The sequence below is a fragment of the Onychostruthus taczanowskii genome, unplaced genomic scaffold (genome assembly GCF_017590055.1).
Source record: "Onychostruthus taczanowskii isolate IOZ18803 unplaced genomic scaffold, ASM1759005v1 scaffold110, whole genome shotgun sequence".
Taxonomy (NCBI): Eukaryota; Metazoa; Chordata; class Aves; order Passeriformes; family Passeridae; genus Onychostruthus; species Onychostruthus taczanowskii.
Window position 1 is genome coordinate 454,271 of NW_024497630.1, and position 19,126 is coordinate 473,396.

Below are 19,126 nucleotides of genomic sequence, written 5' to 3' on the forward strand. Positions count from 1 at the left end.
CGAGGGCAGCAGTGGGAGCTGGCATTGCCTGACCCTGCTGCTCCAAGGATCCCTTTTTGTTGTTTCCCTGTGCCCCACAGCTCCTGGGCAGCCCAGCTGTGTGCAGGGGGACACAGCCCTGACCTGGGAATGGCCACCCAGGTGAGGCTCACAGGGGAAGCAGAAGGAAGCGAGGATGTGGCTTCACACCCAGTGATCCCTTTGACCTGTGTGCACCCAGAGCAGAGATTCAAAGAGTCCTGGAATATCCTGAGCTGGGAGGGACCCTCAGGGATGCTCAGCCCAGCCCCTGTCCCCGCACAAACACCCCAATATCCCCACCCTGAGCACCCCTGGCAGCACTGCCCAAACGCTCCTGCAGCTCTGGCAGCCTTGGGGCCGGGACCATTCCCTGGGCAGCCTGGGCAGTGCCAGCACCCTCGGGGGCAAGAACCTTTCCCTGAGCTCCATGCCAAGCCCTGGCACAGCTCCAGCCCTTCCTGGCCTCCCGTCCCTGTCCCAGAGCAGAGATTAGTGCCTGGCATCCTTGTTAAATCCAGGACATCCAAGAACATCCATGTATATATAATGCCCTGGTATATCTGCTGTGTTCTTTCCTTTCTAGGTCTGGGAACTGTTTGAAAATGACTCCCAAATGCTCCTTGGCTGTCCCTGAGTCCTCCCCACAGATGCACCATCCCTCCAGACCTGTCTCCTCTCTCCTGTCCCAAAATGTGTCCCCGGTACTGCCAGGTGCAGTCCCTGTCCCTCAGCTCGAGGGCTGCTTGAGCAGCGTTCCCTGAGGAAGAACCTCCCCAGACCTCTGCTCCTCCTTGGAGTGCCCAGGCTGGAGGGTGCACAGGGGCTGGGAGGAGCTGCCAGGGGCTCCAGAGCAAACACACCCACAGGGCACGGATCCAGCCTCCTCCTGGCTTACCGTGCTGTGCACTAAGAGAAGCAGGAACACCTCCCCGTGCCTGAAATCTGCCCTTATGTCCAAATCCTGAACAGGATGGATGGGATGCTGGGCAGGAATTGTTCCCTGTGAGGGTGGGCAGGCCCTGGCACAGGGTGCCCAGAGCAGCTGTGGCTGCCCCTGGATCCCTGGCAGTGCCCAAGGCCAGGCTGGACAGGGCTTGGAGTGATCTGGGACAGTGGGAAGTGTCCCTTCCATGGCAGGGGTGGCACTGGGTGGGCTTTGGGGTCCCTTCCAACCCAAATAATTCTGGGATTCTGGTACAGCTCAGTCTTTAACCCATGGAAGAAATTAAAGCTTTTTTCCATCACTTTGAGGGATTCACTTCCACTCTCATTCTTTGCTAAAATTTAAAATCACTATTTCCAACATTATATATATATATATATATTTTTTTTTTTTTTACCTTGTGAAACATAATTTATTTTTGTTCCTGTAAATTTTGTGCAATATACATCTATGTACCCACAGAACACACCTCAGTAAAAAGGTTGTCATCCATACATTATATTACTTTTTATTTAATGTTATGAAAAATTCCAACAACAGTTTTTGTCCTTAAATAAACGTTTCTCCCTCCCCTGCCCTCCCTTCCTAAGCTGACTGGTCTGAAAGAGGAAATTTTATTTAGTTATTTTCTTTTCTTTAAAAAAATAGAAATTACAATCTTACAAGACAGAACATTCAATGAGAACAGAAGCATTTTCCTAAATCTAAAAAGTAAAACATTTCCATAAAACCTGTTGGTATCTACAGGTAGGTGTGTGTGGAGGGGTGGTCAATGGAAATAAAAGGTTTTCCATTTCTTCCTTTCATTCATAGAGATAAAAAATAACATAAAGCCGACTGAAACTTTATATATTTTTCTCTTTTCCACCAACATTCACAAGAATATATATTATATATATTTTTGATCCATCTTTATACACAGTGTGAGGGTTCTGTGGGTGGAAATGGACACTCAGCTAAACTGCCAGAGCAGACAAACAAACACTAAATTAATCTGGTCTGGAAAGGAGCCATGGCTGCCCAGGGCTGTTGGAAAGGAACATCCCGTGCTGGGATGGGAACGTCTCCAGAGCACCAGAGCCACGGGGGGCTCGGGGCTCCCGGGCCCCCTCCCCACTGGCCACAGGGGAGAGGGAAATCTCCCTTTTTCGGGCATTTCTGCCCAGGCTTTGTCGTTCGCCCTTTCCCTGCGAGCTCTGGGTGGCCCAGCAGGGGTGAGGAACCTTGGCACAGCCCTGGCGAGCCCCGAGCAGGGGCTGCCATCCCTTGCCATCCCTTTCCACCCCTTGCCATCCCTTTCCATGCGTGGCACCCGTCCCAGGCCAGGAATCACTGAATCGACACCCAATCACTTTATCCCCTCCCAAAAAATCATCGAATCAAGTCGGTTCCTCTAAAGAGAACTGAAAAGTGCAGGTTCCTGCAGTTTGGCAGGTCGAGTTACACGTGTTTAATACTTCCAGTCTTCCCTAGGTTCCCACGGGGGGGCTCTTATTGCTCAGAATAATCCAGAATCTCCCCACGGGCTGGACGCTGTGATGTTCCCAAATTAAGGTGCTTTCCTGGGTTCTTTGCCGGATGAAATGAAGTCGGTGGCGTTGACCATTGGTGTGTGTTGGGTTGGCTGACAAATACTGAGGGCAAAAAGAAGGGTGTGTGCTTTTTTTTTTTTTTTTAATTTCTGTTTTTCCCCAAACGTTCCCAAACCCCCACGGGCTGTTCCCTCCGAGCGCAGTCACCTTCTGGGGCCGCTTTTCCCGGGAAGCGAACGGTGCTGTCGGAAATGATGCTTCCAAAAAAAAAAAAAAAAGGCACAACCCTCTGGACGTAAAAGGCAGCACTGACTTCTCTCTTCTGTCCAAGCTTTGGAGAGGGCAGGAGAGGAGCCGGGCACATCCCCACGCCGTGGACGCTGCGCTGGACAGCGACGCATTGGCACTGGACGTGGCGTGGGGCCGTGGGAGGGCCGGCAGCCTTTTCCCAGAGACCTGGCTCCAGCAGAGAGGGGACCGAGGCTGGCAGGCTCCAATCTACTCCCAGAAGCAGTTGGGATGTGGTCAGCAAAGCCAGGGAGCTCAGGGCTGCGCATGGCAGCTGCCGGGGAGGAATGCGGTCCCAAATTCCCTCTGCCTTGGAGCGGAGCAGAAATCCCATCAGCTTCCTGGGGAGTCTTCCCTCATCAAGGTTGGTCCATGGTCTTCCCTAGGAGGTCTTTTAACAAAAGCAGGAATATCCTTCATGTTGCTAGGAAAGCTGCTTGTTTAGTTTGAAGGGTGCAGTTATGGATCCAAAGGTTTTGGCTCCTGCTCGGGGATGGTCCGAGCTGCCCGAGGATGGGGTTGGGTGCACGAGGAATCAGCACAAAGCAGGAAAGGGGTTTGGGATTTTAGCCCTTTGTCAGCAGAAACTGGGGCTGCCTCGTAGCAGGTTTTTCCCTTGTAGGTTTTTGGCATTTGCTGCAATGGGAGCAGGAGCAGGGATGGAAAAATCCATCTGCAGAGCCACAGAGTCTCTCAAGCATCCCCTGCTGCCGTGGCCTGGAACAGCATCATCCCACCAATCCTTCCTTCATCGCCCTTTGAGCCTCCCAAGAGGAGCAGCAGGTCCCTAACACCACATTCCTTCCAACCAGCCTTACTCCTTAAGGGAATAAGGACCTTTCACTTCGCCTTGGCTCCAACAGGCAGTTTCTCCCCATAAAAAGCTCCTAAATCCTGCTAACTCAAGAGCAACTCCCAAAATAGTTCTATGGAGCTCATTGAGGGGAAAGCCTGGGTCCAACTCAACCTGCAGCCACATCTGGGTTCCTGTGTGTGGTGTGGGAAAGGGGAACCTGGGAATGGGACCAGCTGTGGGCTGGGTGGAGAAAAGGTCACAAACCCTGCTCTGGGTGCTGAACCATGGGGCAGTTTGAATGGGATTGATAAGAGAACTACACACAGCAGCAGCACCCAGAGAGCCACCACTGCTGTGGCCACCACGGGGACAGGGACAGCCCTGGGCCCCTCCAGTGGCCACGGGTGCCTCTGGGGTGGGATGGCCAGGATTTGGGCTCTGGCTGAAGTCCCACAGGCCTGCAAAAGCTTTTGGGATGCACAGAGGTGGCACGAGAAAGGCGAACCTGCTGAACCAGCTCCACTAAGCCAGGTGGTCATCCAGCTGGACAAGGAACTGGCTGGGAATTTGGGAAAATGCTGTGATGCAGGGCATGGAGACCCTGCACAATTTTTGCCCTGCTACACTGGGCATCTTTTCCCTCAAACCAGCTTCCCCCACAGGAAAATCCTGTGCTGAATCTCCCACCAGCCACAGGCAGGCCTTTCTTGGCCAAGCTCCCGGGGTTCCGCTGCACCCGTGGGAGACGAAATAAAGCAAAGGCTCTGTCCCTTCCCTCTCCTCAGCTGCAGCCCCAACCCGACCCAGCCGAGTCAGTATCGCCCCTTCTTTATCCCATGCCTGATGTTCGGGTTAAAAAACCACAATAAAATAAAAATAATAATTAAAAAACAAAGCAATAAAAATGGGAGGCGGAGAGTGCAGCCGGGACAGTGGGAAGGGCACTCCCTCCTCCCGTGTCACCGGGAGCAGCCGGTCCCTCACCACTGCCAGGAGCATCTCCTCTCCCAAGCAGAGATTTCACATTCATTTCACTGGTATGGCAAAGTCCATTTGCTTTTTCCTTCAAGGTGCTTTACATTCAAGAGCTATTGCAATCCACAGCGAGGAGACGGGGCCAGGGAGGCGCTGCAGCCCCCCCGGGGTTCTCTTGCCTTTGATTATTTGATTTAAATAAATTGCCCCAAACCTCTGAAGTGCAGTTTGTCTCCAAAGTTTGGGGAACTCGAAGGGGGCCGCCGGCTCCTGGCCTTAGCTCTCCCGGGGGTCGCTGTACTGAAGCTCCGAGTTGAAAACCTCCTTATAGAGGGGGGGGAAGTTCATGGCAGTCTCCGGGTGCAGGAGACGGAAAAATTCCAGCTTGTCCAAGTGCAGGTTGCAAATGGTCTTCATCAAGGGCAGCTTGGAAACCATCTGCAGGGAGAGAAGGAGCTGGTGACCACGGGGATGCTGGCTGTGGTGGCCCTGATGCTGCTGTTCCCCTTCTCCTGGGGACAAGCAGGGGGGTCTGGGGATCACCTGGTGTCCCGTGCACTGCTGTTCCCCCTTCCCTGGGCACAGGGGGTGGGTTTGGGGATCACTGGGACATCAGCAGAGTGCCCAGACTGCCACCAGCCTGGCAGCAACCTGGCCTCATCCCCAAACCCACCTCTTTCCACGGGGGTCTCCTCCTAACCCCAGCTCTGTACAGGTCAAAGCATTCCCAAAATGGCTCCTTTTACCTAAAAAAACCCACTTCCTGATGTACTGCCAGGTTCAGCAGCACAGTGCTGCCTCTGCCTGCACCACAGTGGGGATTCACAGCCCTTGGAAGTAAAAATTCCTCTCCTTCTCTGACAGGTTTGGGGTCTCTCTCTGCAAAATGCCCGTGTGGTTCGTGAGTTCTGGCACAGCCCTGTCCCCCAGCTCAGACACAACCTGCAGCTCAGACACAACCTGCAGCCCTGCCCGGGTTTCCTGTGCCACTACCTTCGAGAGCTTGTCCTCAGCGGAGTGTTTCTTCTGGATCTCGTGCTGCAGGGCCACGTAGATCTTGTCCTGGAGCTTTTGCACCTTCTTGGACTCGGTCAGCCATGGGCGGTCTGCGGGAGAGGAAGGACAGAGTCACCCCTTGCTGGATTAGGTTCTTTTCTGACTTACAGATGGGGCAACAGAGAGGGCTTTAAGAACTTTTATTTTATTTTTAGTCCTATGTAAGGGTGAGACAATATATATGTTATAATTCTATCACAATTAGAAGATAACTATTAGAATGCTGTCACTATTAGAGGCTAATCCAGTTCCCACAACCGCAGGACCAGTCACCACAGGGGCAGAGCCACCACAGGGTCTCTCCTAAGCACAGGGGAGTTGCCCCTGGCTTTTTTAACCCTTCCTGCTCTCCAGGATGGTTTTGGGGTTACTTGGCTCCTCTCTCTGCTCCCCACCCCACCCTGGGTGACACTGTTCCTCTTCTCGCCAAGGAAATTTGACAGATGCATTTTGTCCACCTTTAGATGCATTTTTCCCCCAAGTTCCTTTCCCAGGAATAACTGAAATCAACCACCAAGGAAGGTTTTTATGGGGTCAGCTCTCCCCACAGGACACCCCCAGACGTGGGGCCCCCCAGTACCTGGGGAGAGCAGGACAGCAGCAGTGAAGAGGGCGAGCTCCTCGTCCGACAGCTGCAGGCGGCACAGGGTCCTCCCCAGCTCGAAGACGGCACCGATGAGGTCGTCACAGCCTGAGCAGGGGACAGCAGGGACACGTCACTGTCACTGTCACCGCTCTGCCCACCCACCAGCAGAGCCCAGTGGCACCTGGGGCTTGGAAAGGTTTTGGGAGAGGAGATGGATGGAGGGGGGTCCTGTACACTCACCTGGCAAATTCCAGCCTTGACTGGGTTCCAGACAGGGACAGGGACAGGGAGGGAGAGGGAAAACAGAGGATAGGGGGAGGAGGAGGAGGAGAAGGGAGGAGAAGGGAGGAGAAGGGAGGAGAAGGGAGGAGAAGGGAGGAGAAGGGAGGAGAAGGGAGGAGAGCCCCAAGGGAGGGCCAGCTCGAGCCCTTACCGAGAGATTTGAACATCTGCATCCCACCGAACTTGCCCTCGAAGAGGATGGTGTTGTTCAAGGGGTTGAAGGCGCGGATCATGCGGATCAGGAGCACCTCGAGGCAACCTGATGTAGGCAGAGAGAGCGCAGACGAGGGCAGGGCAGGGCAGGGTGGGGAAGGTCAGGGGGGTTTCCATCACCCCAGGACCAAATGTAAGAAAGAGGAAAGCCCCCAGTGCACGTTTGAGGTCCAGATTGTTCATTCCCAAGAGAAGAATGGGTATTTCAACAAATCCAGATTGGGTTTTTGGGATTGGTTGGGTTTTTTTAGGTGTCCAATTGTGACCACAATATTTCACCAAAGGGAAATATTATCCAGTCATTCGCAGCCAGGCACAAAGAGACCGAGGTCGTGGTGGAGCACCGAGAGAGAGGAAAGGGTAAAAACAAAATAAATAAAAAGAAAATGGAAGGAAGAAATGAAAGAATGAGTTAAACTCCAGCGCATCAGGCACAGCCAGCTCTGGCTTTGGGGTACAGCATCCCGCTGGGACGCTGGCACGTGTCCCCAGGGCTGGGTGCTAATCTCAGCTCCCCAGCTCTGACAGATTAGAAACTATGAGGTATTCCCAGTGTTTTGGGGATTTTGCACATTCAGCTCCCTGGCCTGGGCACGGCATTGCCAGCTTGGGCAGATGGAAGGGTGGGGGACGTGGGTGTGTGCTGCCATCATCCTCCTCTTCCCAGTCTCTTGCTGGGAGAAGAGGCCAATCCTTCTCTCTCAATCCTCCCTGCTCCTGTTTGAGTTTGGCACCCCTTCTCCCAGAGGAAAACCTTCTGTTCTCGTTTCCATCCCAGTTTCTGGGTGACATTTGGATGAAGCCTCTACCCAAGGCAGCCACTCCCCACGTGCCCCCCCTTCACCATCACCCTTAGACGTGACCTTCAGCTCCTTCCAGCCCAGCACCTGCTCCCCCAGCACTGGGAGAACTGGGGCAGCCGGGAGGGGACCCCACAAGGAAAGCACCAGCCAAGAGAAAAGATGGGATTTGCCTCTGGCCCCACGGCTGCCGCTCAGGAGAGGTGTTGGGGGTGGGAGGGGGACAGTGGGGACGCGAAGGGGGGTGTCAGGGACGCAAGGGGGGCGGTGGGGCTCCCCCCCTTACCGGCTTTCAGGAGGATGATCTGGTCGTTCTGGCAGAGCTCCATGAAGCCGTCGATGCGCTTGGCGAACTCCACCACGTACTGGATGGCGTTGGAGATCTGCAGCGAGCACTGCTGCCACATGGCCTCGCAGCTCTGTGCCACAGCGGGGACACTCAGGCTGTGCTGGCACCCCAGCACCCCAGCTCTGTGACCCACAGGGCATTGATGAGAACCTAGTGCCATGCCATCCACAGGGGACCCTCAGGCTGTGCTGGCACTCCCGCCCCACAGCTCTGTGACCCCCCCTGGGCAATTCTGAGTCCCCAGGGCTGTGCCATCCACAGGGAACACTCAGGCTGTGCAGGAACTACCGCACCACAGCTCTGTGACCCCCCCTGGGCAATTCTGAGTCCCCAGGGCTGTGCCATCCACAGGGAACACTCAGGCTGTGCAGGAACTACCGCACCACAGCTCTGTGACCCCCCCTGGGCAATTCTGAGTCCCCAGGGCTGTGCCATCCACAGGGAACACTCAGGCTGTGCAGGAACTACCGCACCACAGCTCTGTGACCCCCCCTGGGCAATTCTGAGTCCCCAGGGCTGTGCCATCCACAGGGAACACTCAGGCTGTGCAGGAACTACCGCACCACAGCTCTGTGACCCCCCCTGGGCAATTCTGAGTCCCCAGGGCTGTGCCATCCACAGGGAACACTCAGGCTGTGCAGGAACTACCGCACCACAGCTCTGTGACCCCCCCTGGGCAATTCTGAGTCCCCAGGGCTGTGCCATCCACAGGGAACACTCAGGCTGTGCAGGAACTACCGCACCACAGCTCTGTGACCCCCCCTGGGCAATTCTGAGTCCCCAGGGCTGTGCCATCCACAGGGAACACTCAGGCTGTGCAGGAACTACCGCACCACAGCTCTGTGACCCCCCCTGGGCAATTCTGAGTCCCCAGGGCTGTGCCATCCACAGGGAACACTCAGGCTGTGCAGGAACTACCGCACCACAGCTCTGTGACCCCCCCTGGGCAATTCTGAGTCCCCAGGGCTGTGCCATCCACAGGGAACACTCAGGCTGTGCAGGAACTACCGCACCACAGCTCTGTGACCCACAGGGCATTGATGAGAACCCAGTGCCATGCCATCCACAGGGGACAAAGGGGACACTCTGGCTGTGCTGGCACTCCCGCACCCCAGTTCTGTGACCCCCCCAGGGCAATTCTGAGTCCCCAGTGCTGTGCCATCCACAGGGGACACTCAGGCTGTGCTGGCCCTCCCGCACCCCAGCTCTGTCACCCCCAGGGCAGGGATGAGCCCCCAGTGCCGTGCCATCCACAGGGGACACTCAGGCTGTGCTGGCCCTCCCGCACCCCAGCTCTGTCACCCCCAGGGCAGGGATGAGCCCCCAGTGCCGTGCCATCCACAGGGGACACTCAGGCTGTGCTGGCCCTCCCGCACCCCAGCTCTGTCACCCCCAGGGCAGGGATGAGCCCCCAGTGCCGTGCCATCCACAGGGGACACTCAGGCTGTGCTGGCCCTCCCGCACCCCAGCTCTGTCACCCCCAGGGCAGGGATGAGCCCCCAGTGCCGTGCCATCCACAGGGGACACTCAGGCTGTGCTGGCACTCCAGCACCCCAGCTCTGTGACCCACAGGGAAGGGATGAGTCCCCAGTGCTGTGCCATCCATGGGGGATGGTGGCATTAGGACACCTGGGGTGTGAGCTTTGACAGCAAATTCCCAATCTGGGCAGCTCCCAAAGCACTGACAGACCCTCCTCACCCAGCATAGCCAGGGGACACTGGCTGTGCCAGGGGGCTGTGCCAGTGGCACTCACCTTGCTCTGCAGGGCACGGACCTCCTCAGGGGAGTAGAGGCTCCACGCCAGGCGCTTGAGCTCCTCCGTTGTGTACTGGCACGTCTCCAGGTGCGACTTCACCACGTTCTGGGCCACCCGGTCTGCAGGGTGGGGACAGCAGTCGGTGAGACCTGGGGACCCCAACCCTGTCCTCACCTCTGGGGCTGCAGGGGCTGAGGGCTGGAGGGGTGATGGGGCTCTCACGCTGTGTCACGGGGGTGTGAGGACAGATGGGGCAGCAGGGGCTGAGCCTGAAGCAAGCAGGGATGTGCCACATGACCTTGGGTGTGCTGAGCTCCATCAGGGAGCCTTGGGGCTGCTCCAAGAGCTGAGGCTGGCCTCACTATCTTTGAGTCCCAGAATCCCAGAATGGTTTGGGTTGGAAAGTTAAATTCCATCCATTTATTCATCTTAAATCTCATTCCAACCCCCTGCCACGGGCAGAGACACCCTCCCCTAGACTGAGTGTGTGTCCCCAGAGGCTGGGGGTGTCCTGCAAGGTGCTGGGGTGACCTCAGGCACCATCCTCGGGGCCACACACCCCCCTCGCTTGCCCTGCACTGCACCGGTGCTCACCGATCTCCAGGACAGAGATGTCAGGGGGCAGCTGGGCCCCCTCCAGCGCCCCGTGTGCCAGCAGCGCCGGCTCCAGCATCAGCTCGTAGATGGACTCCTGCTTGATGAGTGTGGCATCAGCCACGTCCAGGCTGGACTGGTCGGGCGAGGGCTGCGCCGAGGCCAGCAGGTCCAGGTTGTAGTAGGTGCTGCTGCCATCGGGGGTCAGGGGGAAGTCGAAGAGGAGCCCGTCGGACAGCGTGGAGATGTCGTCCAGGTCCGAGAGGCCACTGCTGACGCTCGTGGTGTAGACGCGGCTCAGGGGCTCGGGCTCGTCCTTGGCGCCGCCGCTCTGCTCCTGGCTCTGCTGGTGCTTCTGCACCTCGGCGTACAGGCTGTCCCGCTGCTTCTTGGACATGCGGCCGAACTTCACCGCTGCCCCGGGGGAGAGGCGGTGTCAGGGCAGCTTCGCCCCCTGGGCAAAGCCACGACAGCCCAACGCCCTGGCTCCCGGGGGACAGCCTGGTCTGGGGGTCTCTGAGCCCCCAGCGGGGCTGGGACCCCACTGGATGCACCCCCCTCCCCCGTCCCAGACCAACCCTGGGTCAAACCAAACAGAACCAGTTTCGATTTTCCCGCGGAAAACACAAAAGCATTTCTTGCTCCCCAAACCCTCCTCGCACCGCGCTGGCCCTGGGGGGAGCAGCTTCATCCTGAGTGCCTGACTCGCTCCGAGGAGGAGCAGGTGGCCCCTGGGGACCCCGGGCACCACTCACCGTCGCGGGACATGCCCAGTGCCAGGCATTTCTGCAGGCGGCAGTGCTGGCAGCGGTTGCGGTTGGTGCGGTCGATCAGGCAGTTCCTCTGCCGGGAGCAGGAGTAGCTGGCATTGTTCTGCTGGCTCCTCCGAAAGAAACCCTGCCCGGGATGGGACGGGAGGAGTTGGGAAAGCGCCCGGCTGGAAGCCAGGGCCGCCCCCCGACCGCAGCCGGCCCCCCGTGCTCACCTTGCAGCCTTCGCAGGTGATGACACCGTAGTGGATCCCTGAGGATTTGTCTCCGCAGATCTTGCACGGGATCACCTCGATTTGGGCTGCGGTGGGTGGGGAAAGAGGGGAAACCGCGGGGGTTAATGATGGTCACTGCTGAGAGGGAGGAGGGAGGTGGCCCCCGGCCACGACAGCCGCGGGCTGGCTCAGCACCTGGGGAAACTGAGGCACGAGAGCTGGACCCAGCGACAGCTCAGCCCTTCCCACAGATGCCACAAGGATTCTTGCACCTCAGAGAGGTCCCTAAAAGGTTCACACAGGGCATGGGGTATCCCCCTTCCCCGGCAGCAAGAGCCAGGGTAGGAAAGCCCTTGGATCTGGGAGAGCACGAAACATTTCTGCCCCAGCCTGTCCTGGACCCTGTTTTGGAATCACTCCCCTTATTTTTCAACTGATGTGTGCACCAGGACAGGGACAGCCTCGGCCCAGGGACCATCCCCATCCCTGCAGCTGCAGATGTTCTGCTGCTGGATGTCTGGCCCAAGCAGAGGGTCTGGGCCCCCCCGCACCCCCCAGCAGCTCCTTTGAAACCCAGGACCGATATAGCCATCCCCAGCTCAAGGTCCCGGCCCCCTTCCCCCCACAAATCCGCTTCCCTCCCCGCTTCTGCTTCGCTGGCACTGAGCTGCTAATAGGCTTCGTCCTCCTCATTTTCCAGCTGCCCCAGATCTGGGCTGGCTCTGCCCTCCCGACCCGCGCGGGGGGGGGATGCACGGCACCCCCGGGGCTCGTACGTGCCTCCCGGCATCTCTGCACCCTCTAATCCCCGCCCCAGCCCCCGCAGCCCCGGCCGGGCTCAGCCTGGCGGCGCTCTCGAGGGTGCTGGGCAGCCACCGCCGCGCCAAAATAACCCCCACGGCCAGATTATGGTTATTTCCAATCCCCTGGGCCTGTGCAAATCCCCGCTCGGGTAATTCCCTTCTGCCTCTCCTCTCCCCTGGGAGCCATCGGCGGCTCTGGTGGAGAGATGTGTTCTGCAGGGCCACCTCTGTGAATGACAATCCCAGTGCTCGGCCAGTGCCACCTGTGTCCCAGCACCTGGTGAGGTCCTGGCGTCCCTTGCTGCCTCTGGGAGGCTGGGATGGGGCACTGAAGCCTCACTGGGCAGAGGGGCAGCTGAGGTGCCATTGGTCCCCCAGGGATGCCATTGGTCCCCCAGGGATGCTCAGTCCCCCAGGATGGCCTTGGTCCCTCCTAGGGATGCTCTCTGTCCCTCAGGGGAGCCATCGGTACACCCAGGGATGCTCAATATCCCAGGGATGCTATTGGTACCCCCAGGGATGCTATTGGTACCCCCCCGGCGATGCCACCACAGTATCCCCTGGGGCAGGTTTGCTCTCGGCAGCCCTGGGGAAGGACTCACTCCCAATCCAGGTGTAAGTGGAGGAACAGATCCCTCCTGAATCCTTTGGCTCACTGATTAACCTAATGCCCCACATGCACCAGGTGGTTTTGGGGCTTACCCCTCCTCCCCCAGACTGCTGAGCTGGGCTTCTCCCAGGGCTGTGTCTTGTCCCCCGACTCGAGGGAGTCGCATCCCATCCCTGCCCCTCCCCACATCCTCTGCCTACGCCTCTGCCGTGGTTCTGAGCCTGGGAGAGCAGAGCTGGTTTCCCCGCGGTGGGCAGGGCAGGGATGTCCAGGGCATCCTCACATCCCCCGCAGCTGCACCAACACCGCAGCCCCAGCACCACCCCTTTCGCAGGGGCATGGAGGCACCAGGAGGGCCCCAAATCACCACCCAGCTCCGATGACCAAGACACCCCCAATTCCCTGGATCCCGCTGCCCTCTTCCCCCAGGCTGCCGGACCGCAGGGACCGCTCCCCTCCCCACCACCCTGCCCCGAACCCCGTCCCGGGATGGCACCGAGGTGGTGGCATGGCGGGGGGCACAGGGAAGGGGTGCCACCCCCGGCAGGAAGCGGCGTCGGCTCGTTATGCAACGTTAATTGCAGCCGCCGGCAGCGCGGGTGATGCATCGCGCCCGCCGCGCCCTCACGCCCGCGGCCGATACTCCGGTACCCGGAATTACCGGCACCGGCAAACACCGGGGCTGAGCGCGGCCCGGGACCGCCAGCACCCCCCGGCACAGCCCAGCGACGCCAGCCCAAAAACCCCAACGATCCCAAAGGATTCGTGTAATGCCGGGGGCCAAATCCCGCCCCCCCAGAGCCCCCGGGCTGGAGCTGAGGGTGATGGAGACGGTGCTGTCCTGGCCAAGGACAAGCCCTGACCACCCGCCGTGTGCCCGCCGCCTTTTGGGGCTCTAATTATCATCCTGCTAATTAGCCGGCCGTGCCCGCCACTGGCACCTGACCCGCTCGAAGACGCTCGCCCCAAATAACTGACGTGGAGATACGGCCGTAACCTGGCGATGGCAATTACAGCCCGGCACGGTTAATTGCTGCTCTGATTGTAAACCCGGCTGAATCACCGAGTCGGCTCCATCAGTGTCCCCTCGTGCCGCAGCCATGGACCCCCGAGGCGGCCCGACCGTCCCCCCATCTCCCCTGCGACCCCCCCACACACTCCTGGGGCAAATCCCCACGATTTGGGGTACAGGAAGGAATGTGGGTGGGGGTGCAGTGGCTACAGCAGCTCTGACATCCCCCAAATCTCACTGTGATCAAGGAAAACATGTCAGTAGACCCCAAATCCCGGATATTCCTCCACCACAACCACCCACCCCTGTGCCTCAGTTTCCCCACCAGAGAATTGAGCATCTCCTCCAACCGTGCCACCATCGGCCACACTGCAAACAGAGGGGGACATTTAGGAGGGGGTGAACCTCTTCCCCTCTGGGGGAGGCAGCAGGGAACCTCCACCCCGGGGCCGATGGGGCTAAAACAGAGATCAGGATAAAAGAAACAACGAAAGGGTTAAAAAAAAAAAAAGTAATAATGATCTCCAGCCGGCAATTAAAATGTCCCGGCGGTGGTATTTGCTCTCCTCCCACTGTAAACACTTCTTGCCCAACTCCCGGCCCGCTGCCACCGGCCGGCCCTTATGTAAGTGGCCCTGTGGCCCGGTGCGGCCACGGGCCCCGGCCGTGGCGGGGCGATGGCCCCGGAGCGGCGGCTGCGCTGCCCGCGCTCGGAGCCGTCCTGTCCCACTGACACACTTTCTGCCCGTGGCCACGCGCGCTTGTGTAACCACGGCCGTTAACCCTTCCGGCCCCGCGGCCGCTCCCGGGCCGGGCTGGCGCTCAGGGCGGCACCCCGACCTCCCGCCACCGGGAGCGGCGATTTTGGGGTGATACGTCCAGCTGGGGGCACCCATTTGTCACCCTGAGCTGCAGCTCCAGGTGAGGGATACAGGTGTGTCCCTGCACAGCGCCCAGGTCGCCTGTCCCCCCCCAGACCTGGCTGTGTGTGTCCCCTCCAGCCCAGCACCGCTCACCCCAGCCCGTGCTGGAGGCTCCGGTGGTTTCGGCAGAGCCAGAACCTCCCTCCCCGGAGCAGGAATCGGCCGGCACACCCTCCCCTCCATCGCCTCCGCCCCAAGGGCGGGCATCTCTTGCACCCCAAAACAAAACAAGGCAGGACACAGCCACAGGGGGCCGGACCCTCCCTCTGCGGCGCAGGGAGGATGGTGGCCCCATCCTCCTCCTCCTCCTCCTGTCCCTCCCCTCGGCCGTATGATCTCACTGCTTTGAGGGAATCACCCCAAAACCCTCAGCAGCCCATTAACCTTGGGGTGTGTTGTGACCCCACTGCTGATGGAGAATTTTTGGAGCTGCTTCCCCCTCCCCATCAGCATAACTGGGTGCCTCTGGCTGCGACGTGAGGACTCCTGGGAGGGGTTTGTTTTGGGGTGCACTGGCAGATCCCTGCCAGTCCCCCAGGGTGAGCCTGCACAGCTGTCATCCCACAGGGACAGAATATGGCCACCCCTTCCTCCCCTGGGGGCCACATGAGGCCATGGTGTCTCTGCTGGAGGTAGTGGGGCAGCACCCCAGCTCTGAGTATTTCAGAGGTGGCTCCGTGCCTCTGGGGCCATCCCTGCCCCAAATACCCCCCGGTGCTTCCCCAGTGCCCTGGCTCATTAGCCAGTGAACCTGCTGGGAGAGCAGCTCCGTGCCCCATTGCTCTGCCAGGCTCCACCGATGCTGCAGGATGGGCACCCCTGGTAATTGGCAGCAGCCCTGCAGCCCCCCGGATCCCCCAGCCCCAGCCAGGGCACCGGGGTGCTCCAGTGCTTCACCTCCACCCCCTCTCCCCTGCCAGGGGGACTCAGCATCCCCCCGGTGCAGCCAGAGCAGGGAGAGGAGGATGAGTCCAGGCTGCACAGGGACCCACAGGGACACGCAGGGACCCAAAACATCATCCCATTTCCCATTCCTGCACTAAACCCCAGCTCTGCACCTTTATCCCCTGCAGCAACCTCCAGCCCCAGGAGTGACTGCGCTTCCCCACAGCCACCATCCACAGTTTTGCTGTTGGGGCAGGAATAAACAAGGAAATAAAGGGAGTTATCACCCCTTTATATCTGCTCTTGGCTTTGCTATTAAACAGCCTCCAGTGCTGCAGTGCCTCGGGCTCTCCCAGCACCCCGGCACTTCAGCCGTGGCTGCCAAAAAATCCCATCCCCATCCATGCCCCCGGGGAACCCCAAACAAGCCAGGCCCGTGCTGGGTGTTCTCAGCCCCGGCTCCAGGCACAGGGACACCGAGGCCAAGTGGGCAGTAGGGAAAATTTAGATGACACAACCATGGCCCGTGCCGGGCTGGGATTCTGGAGGGGGAACTGCTTTCCTAAGTGATTAGCAAAGATTTCCTGGAAACTTTGGGCCAGAACAGCGCTCAGTTGTTCTCACCCTGCCCTGGGGCAACCCCTGGCCACCTTCCCTTGCAGGCACGCGAACTGAGGTTTTGCATTCTCCCCAGTCCCCAGCAAAGCGCTGTTCTTCCCTGTCCCGTGGTGCAGTGTGTGCCCCCAACGGGGAAGTCGCAGCGCCGGGTGGGCGATGTGGCTCCCCCGGGGCCGCCGGGCTCCTGCCCGGGCCGCTCCGGTTCAGCAGCTCCGGTTCAGCAGCTCCCGTGCCACGCAGCACCGTGCCAAGGCCAGCCCCGCCGGCGCAGGACGCAGCCCTTTGCACTTTGCCTGCTGCAGAAGGGTGGCAAAGGTGAGGCAGCGGGGAGGGGGACCTGCAGCCCGGGGTGGGGACAAACCGGGCTGCGGTGGGAGAACCCCTCCGGCACTGCTGCTAAACCGGGGGGAATTATCTCCCTGGGGCTAAAAAAAGGCAGGAGAGCAGCTCTGCTCACCACATCCGATAAACCGGGCTGATTTAGACATTAGCAGCTCTTTAAATAGCCGCCGCGAGTTCAAAGTTAAACGTGACAGGCAGCAGGGACAGGGACGCTGGGCTGGGGACAGGGACCGCCGGCCCCCACCGCTGCTCTCCCCTCCTGGTGCTGACTCTCCCTGCGGTTATCAGCGTGGGGGATCCCAAATCCCGTCTGGACTTCTCAGGACCCTATAAAGCCAGCGGACAGCTTTCTCCTCCAGGCTGTTTTTTTGGGGAGCGGCGGGCACGGCCATCCCCGCGCTCCGGTACCGGGGCCGGGCGCGGCCGTCGTGCGGGAGGGCCGGTGGGTGCCGGCCGCCCTCGGCCGCGCCAGCGTGTGCACGCCGCCGAAACGGGCAGGGAAGCTCCTCCTCCGCCCTCTCTGATTTTTCCAATGACAGATCTAGGTCACTAGGACAAGTCGCAAAGGCTGCCGAGCCACCGCACGCTCCTCGCCACGCTGCTTGCAAAACAAGTGAGCAGGAGGGCTGGAAATCGTATAGGATTATACAAGGCAAAGCCTCTTCCCCGGCCCCGGCGCAGCCGCGGCGCAGGGAAGGACAGGAGCGAGGAGCTGCTGTGGCCCCCGGGGAAATGGGGCAGAGCGGTGGCGGTTTTGGGAAGGAAAATGGAGATTGAATCAATTTGGCGTCGCCATGCGGCATTTGGGCTTCGAGAGGGATGAGGACGCGGGACTGCGGGAAAAACGCCCGACTGGGGGGAACTGTGGGATATCAGGAGGGCTCGGCCCCAAATTAGGGTCAACACCAGCAATTCATGCGGGGAAAGGAAAAATATTTTTTAAAAAGGAAAAGTTCGCCCAGTTGCTAATTAAACCGGTGCTGGCTGTGCAAGTGCTACGTAAGAGCCAGGCGTGATCGCAATTAGGCAGGCGTTAATGCTTCCCTCCGTCCTAATAAAGGTGAAAACCCAGGATGTCGAGGGGCAGGAAGGGGATGTGGGGGGCTCGCCTCGCCCTCCTCACCCACCCGGCCCCACCGTTACACAAGAGTGCGGCGAGGGCAGAGCCGCAGCACCCGCGGAGCGGGGAGGAAACAGGATTTGAGGAGCTCGGGATGAACGTCCTGGTACCCACACCCCAAAATGAGCCTAAAGACCTGCACCCCCAAAACACACCTACGGAGGGGCACGAGGGAGTCCTGGCAGGGCAAAGGGCTCGGGGAAGGCAGGGCATGATGGAAAAATGATTTAAAGGAGGATGAAAATCCCAGCCCAGCACGCTGGGAACAGAGCTGAGTCCGGCCACCACTGCGTCACCATCACCAGGCCCCGCTGGATTGTCCTGCTGGAGCCTTCCTCCCTCCATCCTCCTCCTCCCCACCGCCTGCTAGGCAAAGCAGAGGGGTGAAAAGTAGGAATTGCCTTTGGTAATGGGTAAAACCAGGCAGGTGCTGGCACAACTCACCCCTACCCTGGAAAAGGGGCACCCAAAATTGCACCTGATCCCTTGCCCGTTCCTGCAGAAGCCTCCCAAACTGCCCCCCACGCCGTGGGGAGGGGAAAAAGGGGGGAAAAACTACAATAAATCCAGCCCTGGTGGGAGCAACATATTGAAGAGGAGATTAAGGGGTTTAGTGCGGGGAAAAGCTTAAGAGTGCGTCTAAGCCGGCGTCGGAAAGCAAAGCAAAATAAACAAGAATTTTATTCCTAACGAAGGGGGAGCTGGAGGAGGCAGAGCGGCCCCGGCGGGGCTGGTGCGGGTTCCCCCCTTGTCCCCCTCGGCGGGGCTTGTGCGGGTCCCCCCTTGTCCCGTTCCAGCGAGGCTGATGCGGGTCCCCCCGTGTCCCCAGTGGGGCTGCTGCGGGGTCCTTCCCATCCCTTCCGCGGGGCTCATACGGCTCCCCTCGCGCCCCTCCAGCAAAGTTGATGCGGGTTCCCCCTTGTCACTGTCCGGGCTGACACCGAGTCACCCCGTCCCCCACCGGCGGGGTTCCCCCGTATCCCCGGCCGGGCTGGCGTCGGGTCCTCCCCGTCCCCCTCCGCCAGGCTGGTGCGGGTCTCCCCGATCCCCACCGGGACCAAGTTCTGCCGCTGTCCCCCGCAGCCCCCAGCCCCCCGGACCCACCTCGCATCGTGTCCGCCGCGGTCAGGGCGCCGGGGGGCGCATGGGGCGGCGCGGGGGTCCGGAGCGGCGCGGGGCGCGGCGGGGAGCGGCGGCACCGGGAGGCACCGGGCGGCACCGGGAAGCACCGGGCGGCACCGGGCGGCTCTGGCACCTGCCCCTCCGCCGCGCCGTGACCCACTTCTGCCCGAGCATGCGGCCGTTCACATGACGAGCCCGCCCCGCCCCCCCCAATCGGTTTCACTTCCAGCCCCACCTCCTGCCCTTCGTCCTCCTCCTCCTCCTGCTCCATCCCTATCCCCGCCGCTCCGCCGCCCGGTGCTCGGCGCTGCGCGGGCGCTGCCGACGCCTGCCCGGGACCGGGGTCTGCGCGACCCCCGCCCGGCCGTGGCGGCTCGGAGCTGCCCCCGGGGCTGCCCGCCCCCGGGAGGGACGTGCCGGTGCCCGTCCTGCCCCGGCTCGCCCAGGCACGGGGCCGGCTGCGTGTCCCGCTGAATCACTGCTGCCTTGCTTCACTTCGCTCCCGTGCAGCCCC

General features: G+C 60.2%; 1 protein-coding gene across 1 annotated transcript; it reads right to left on the reverse strand.

The window, feature by feature from the left end:
* Positions 1-3,556: 3,556 nt before the first annotated feature.
* On the reverse strand, positions 3,557-18,767 carry LOC121345918 (nuclear receptor ROR-beta-like). Its single transcript, XM_041423224.1, has 10 exons — positions 18,595-18,767; positions 11,178-11,263; positions 10,948-11,089; positions 10,193-10,606; positions 9,596-9,717; positions 7,779-7,911; positions 6,631-6,738; positions 6,192-6,302; positions 5,549-5,661; positions 3,557-4,993 (listed from the first exon to the last, which is right to left on the reverse strand). Exons 1-10 carry the CDS (start codon positions 18,599-18,601, stop codon positions 4,832-4,834), a joined length of 1,398 nt encoding a protein of 465 aa, XP_041279158.1. The 5' UTR covers positions 18,602-18,767; the 3' UTR covers positions 3,557-4,831.
* Positions 18,768-19,126: the final 359 nt, after the last annotated feature.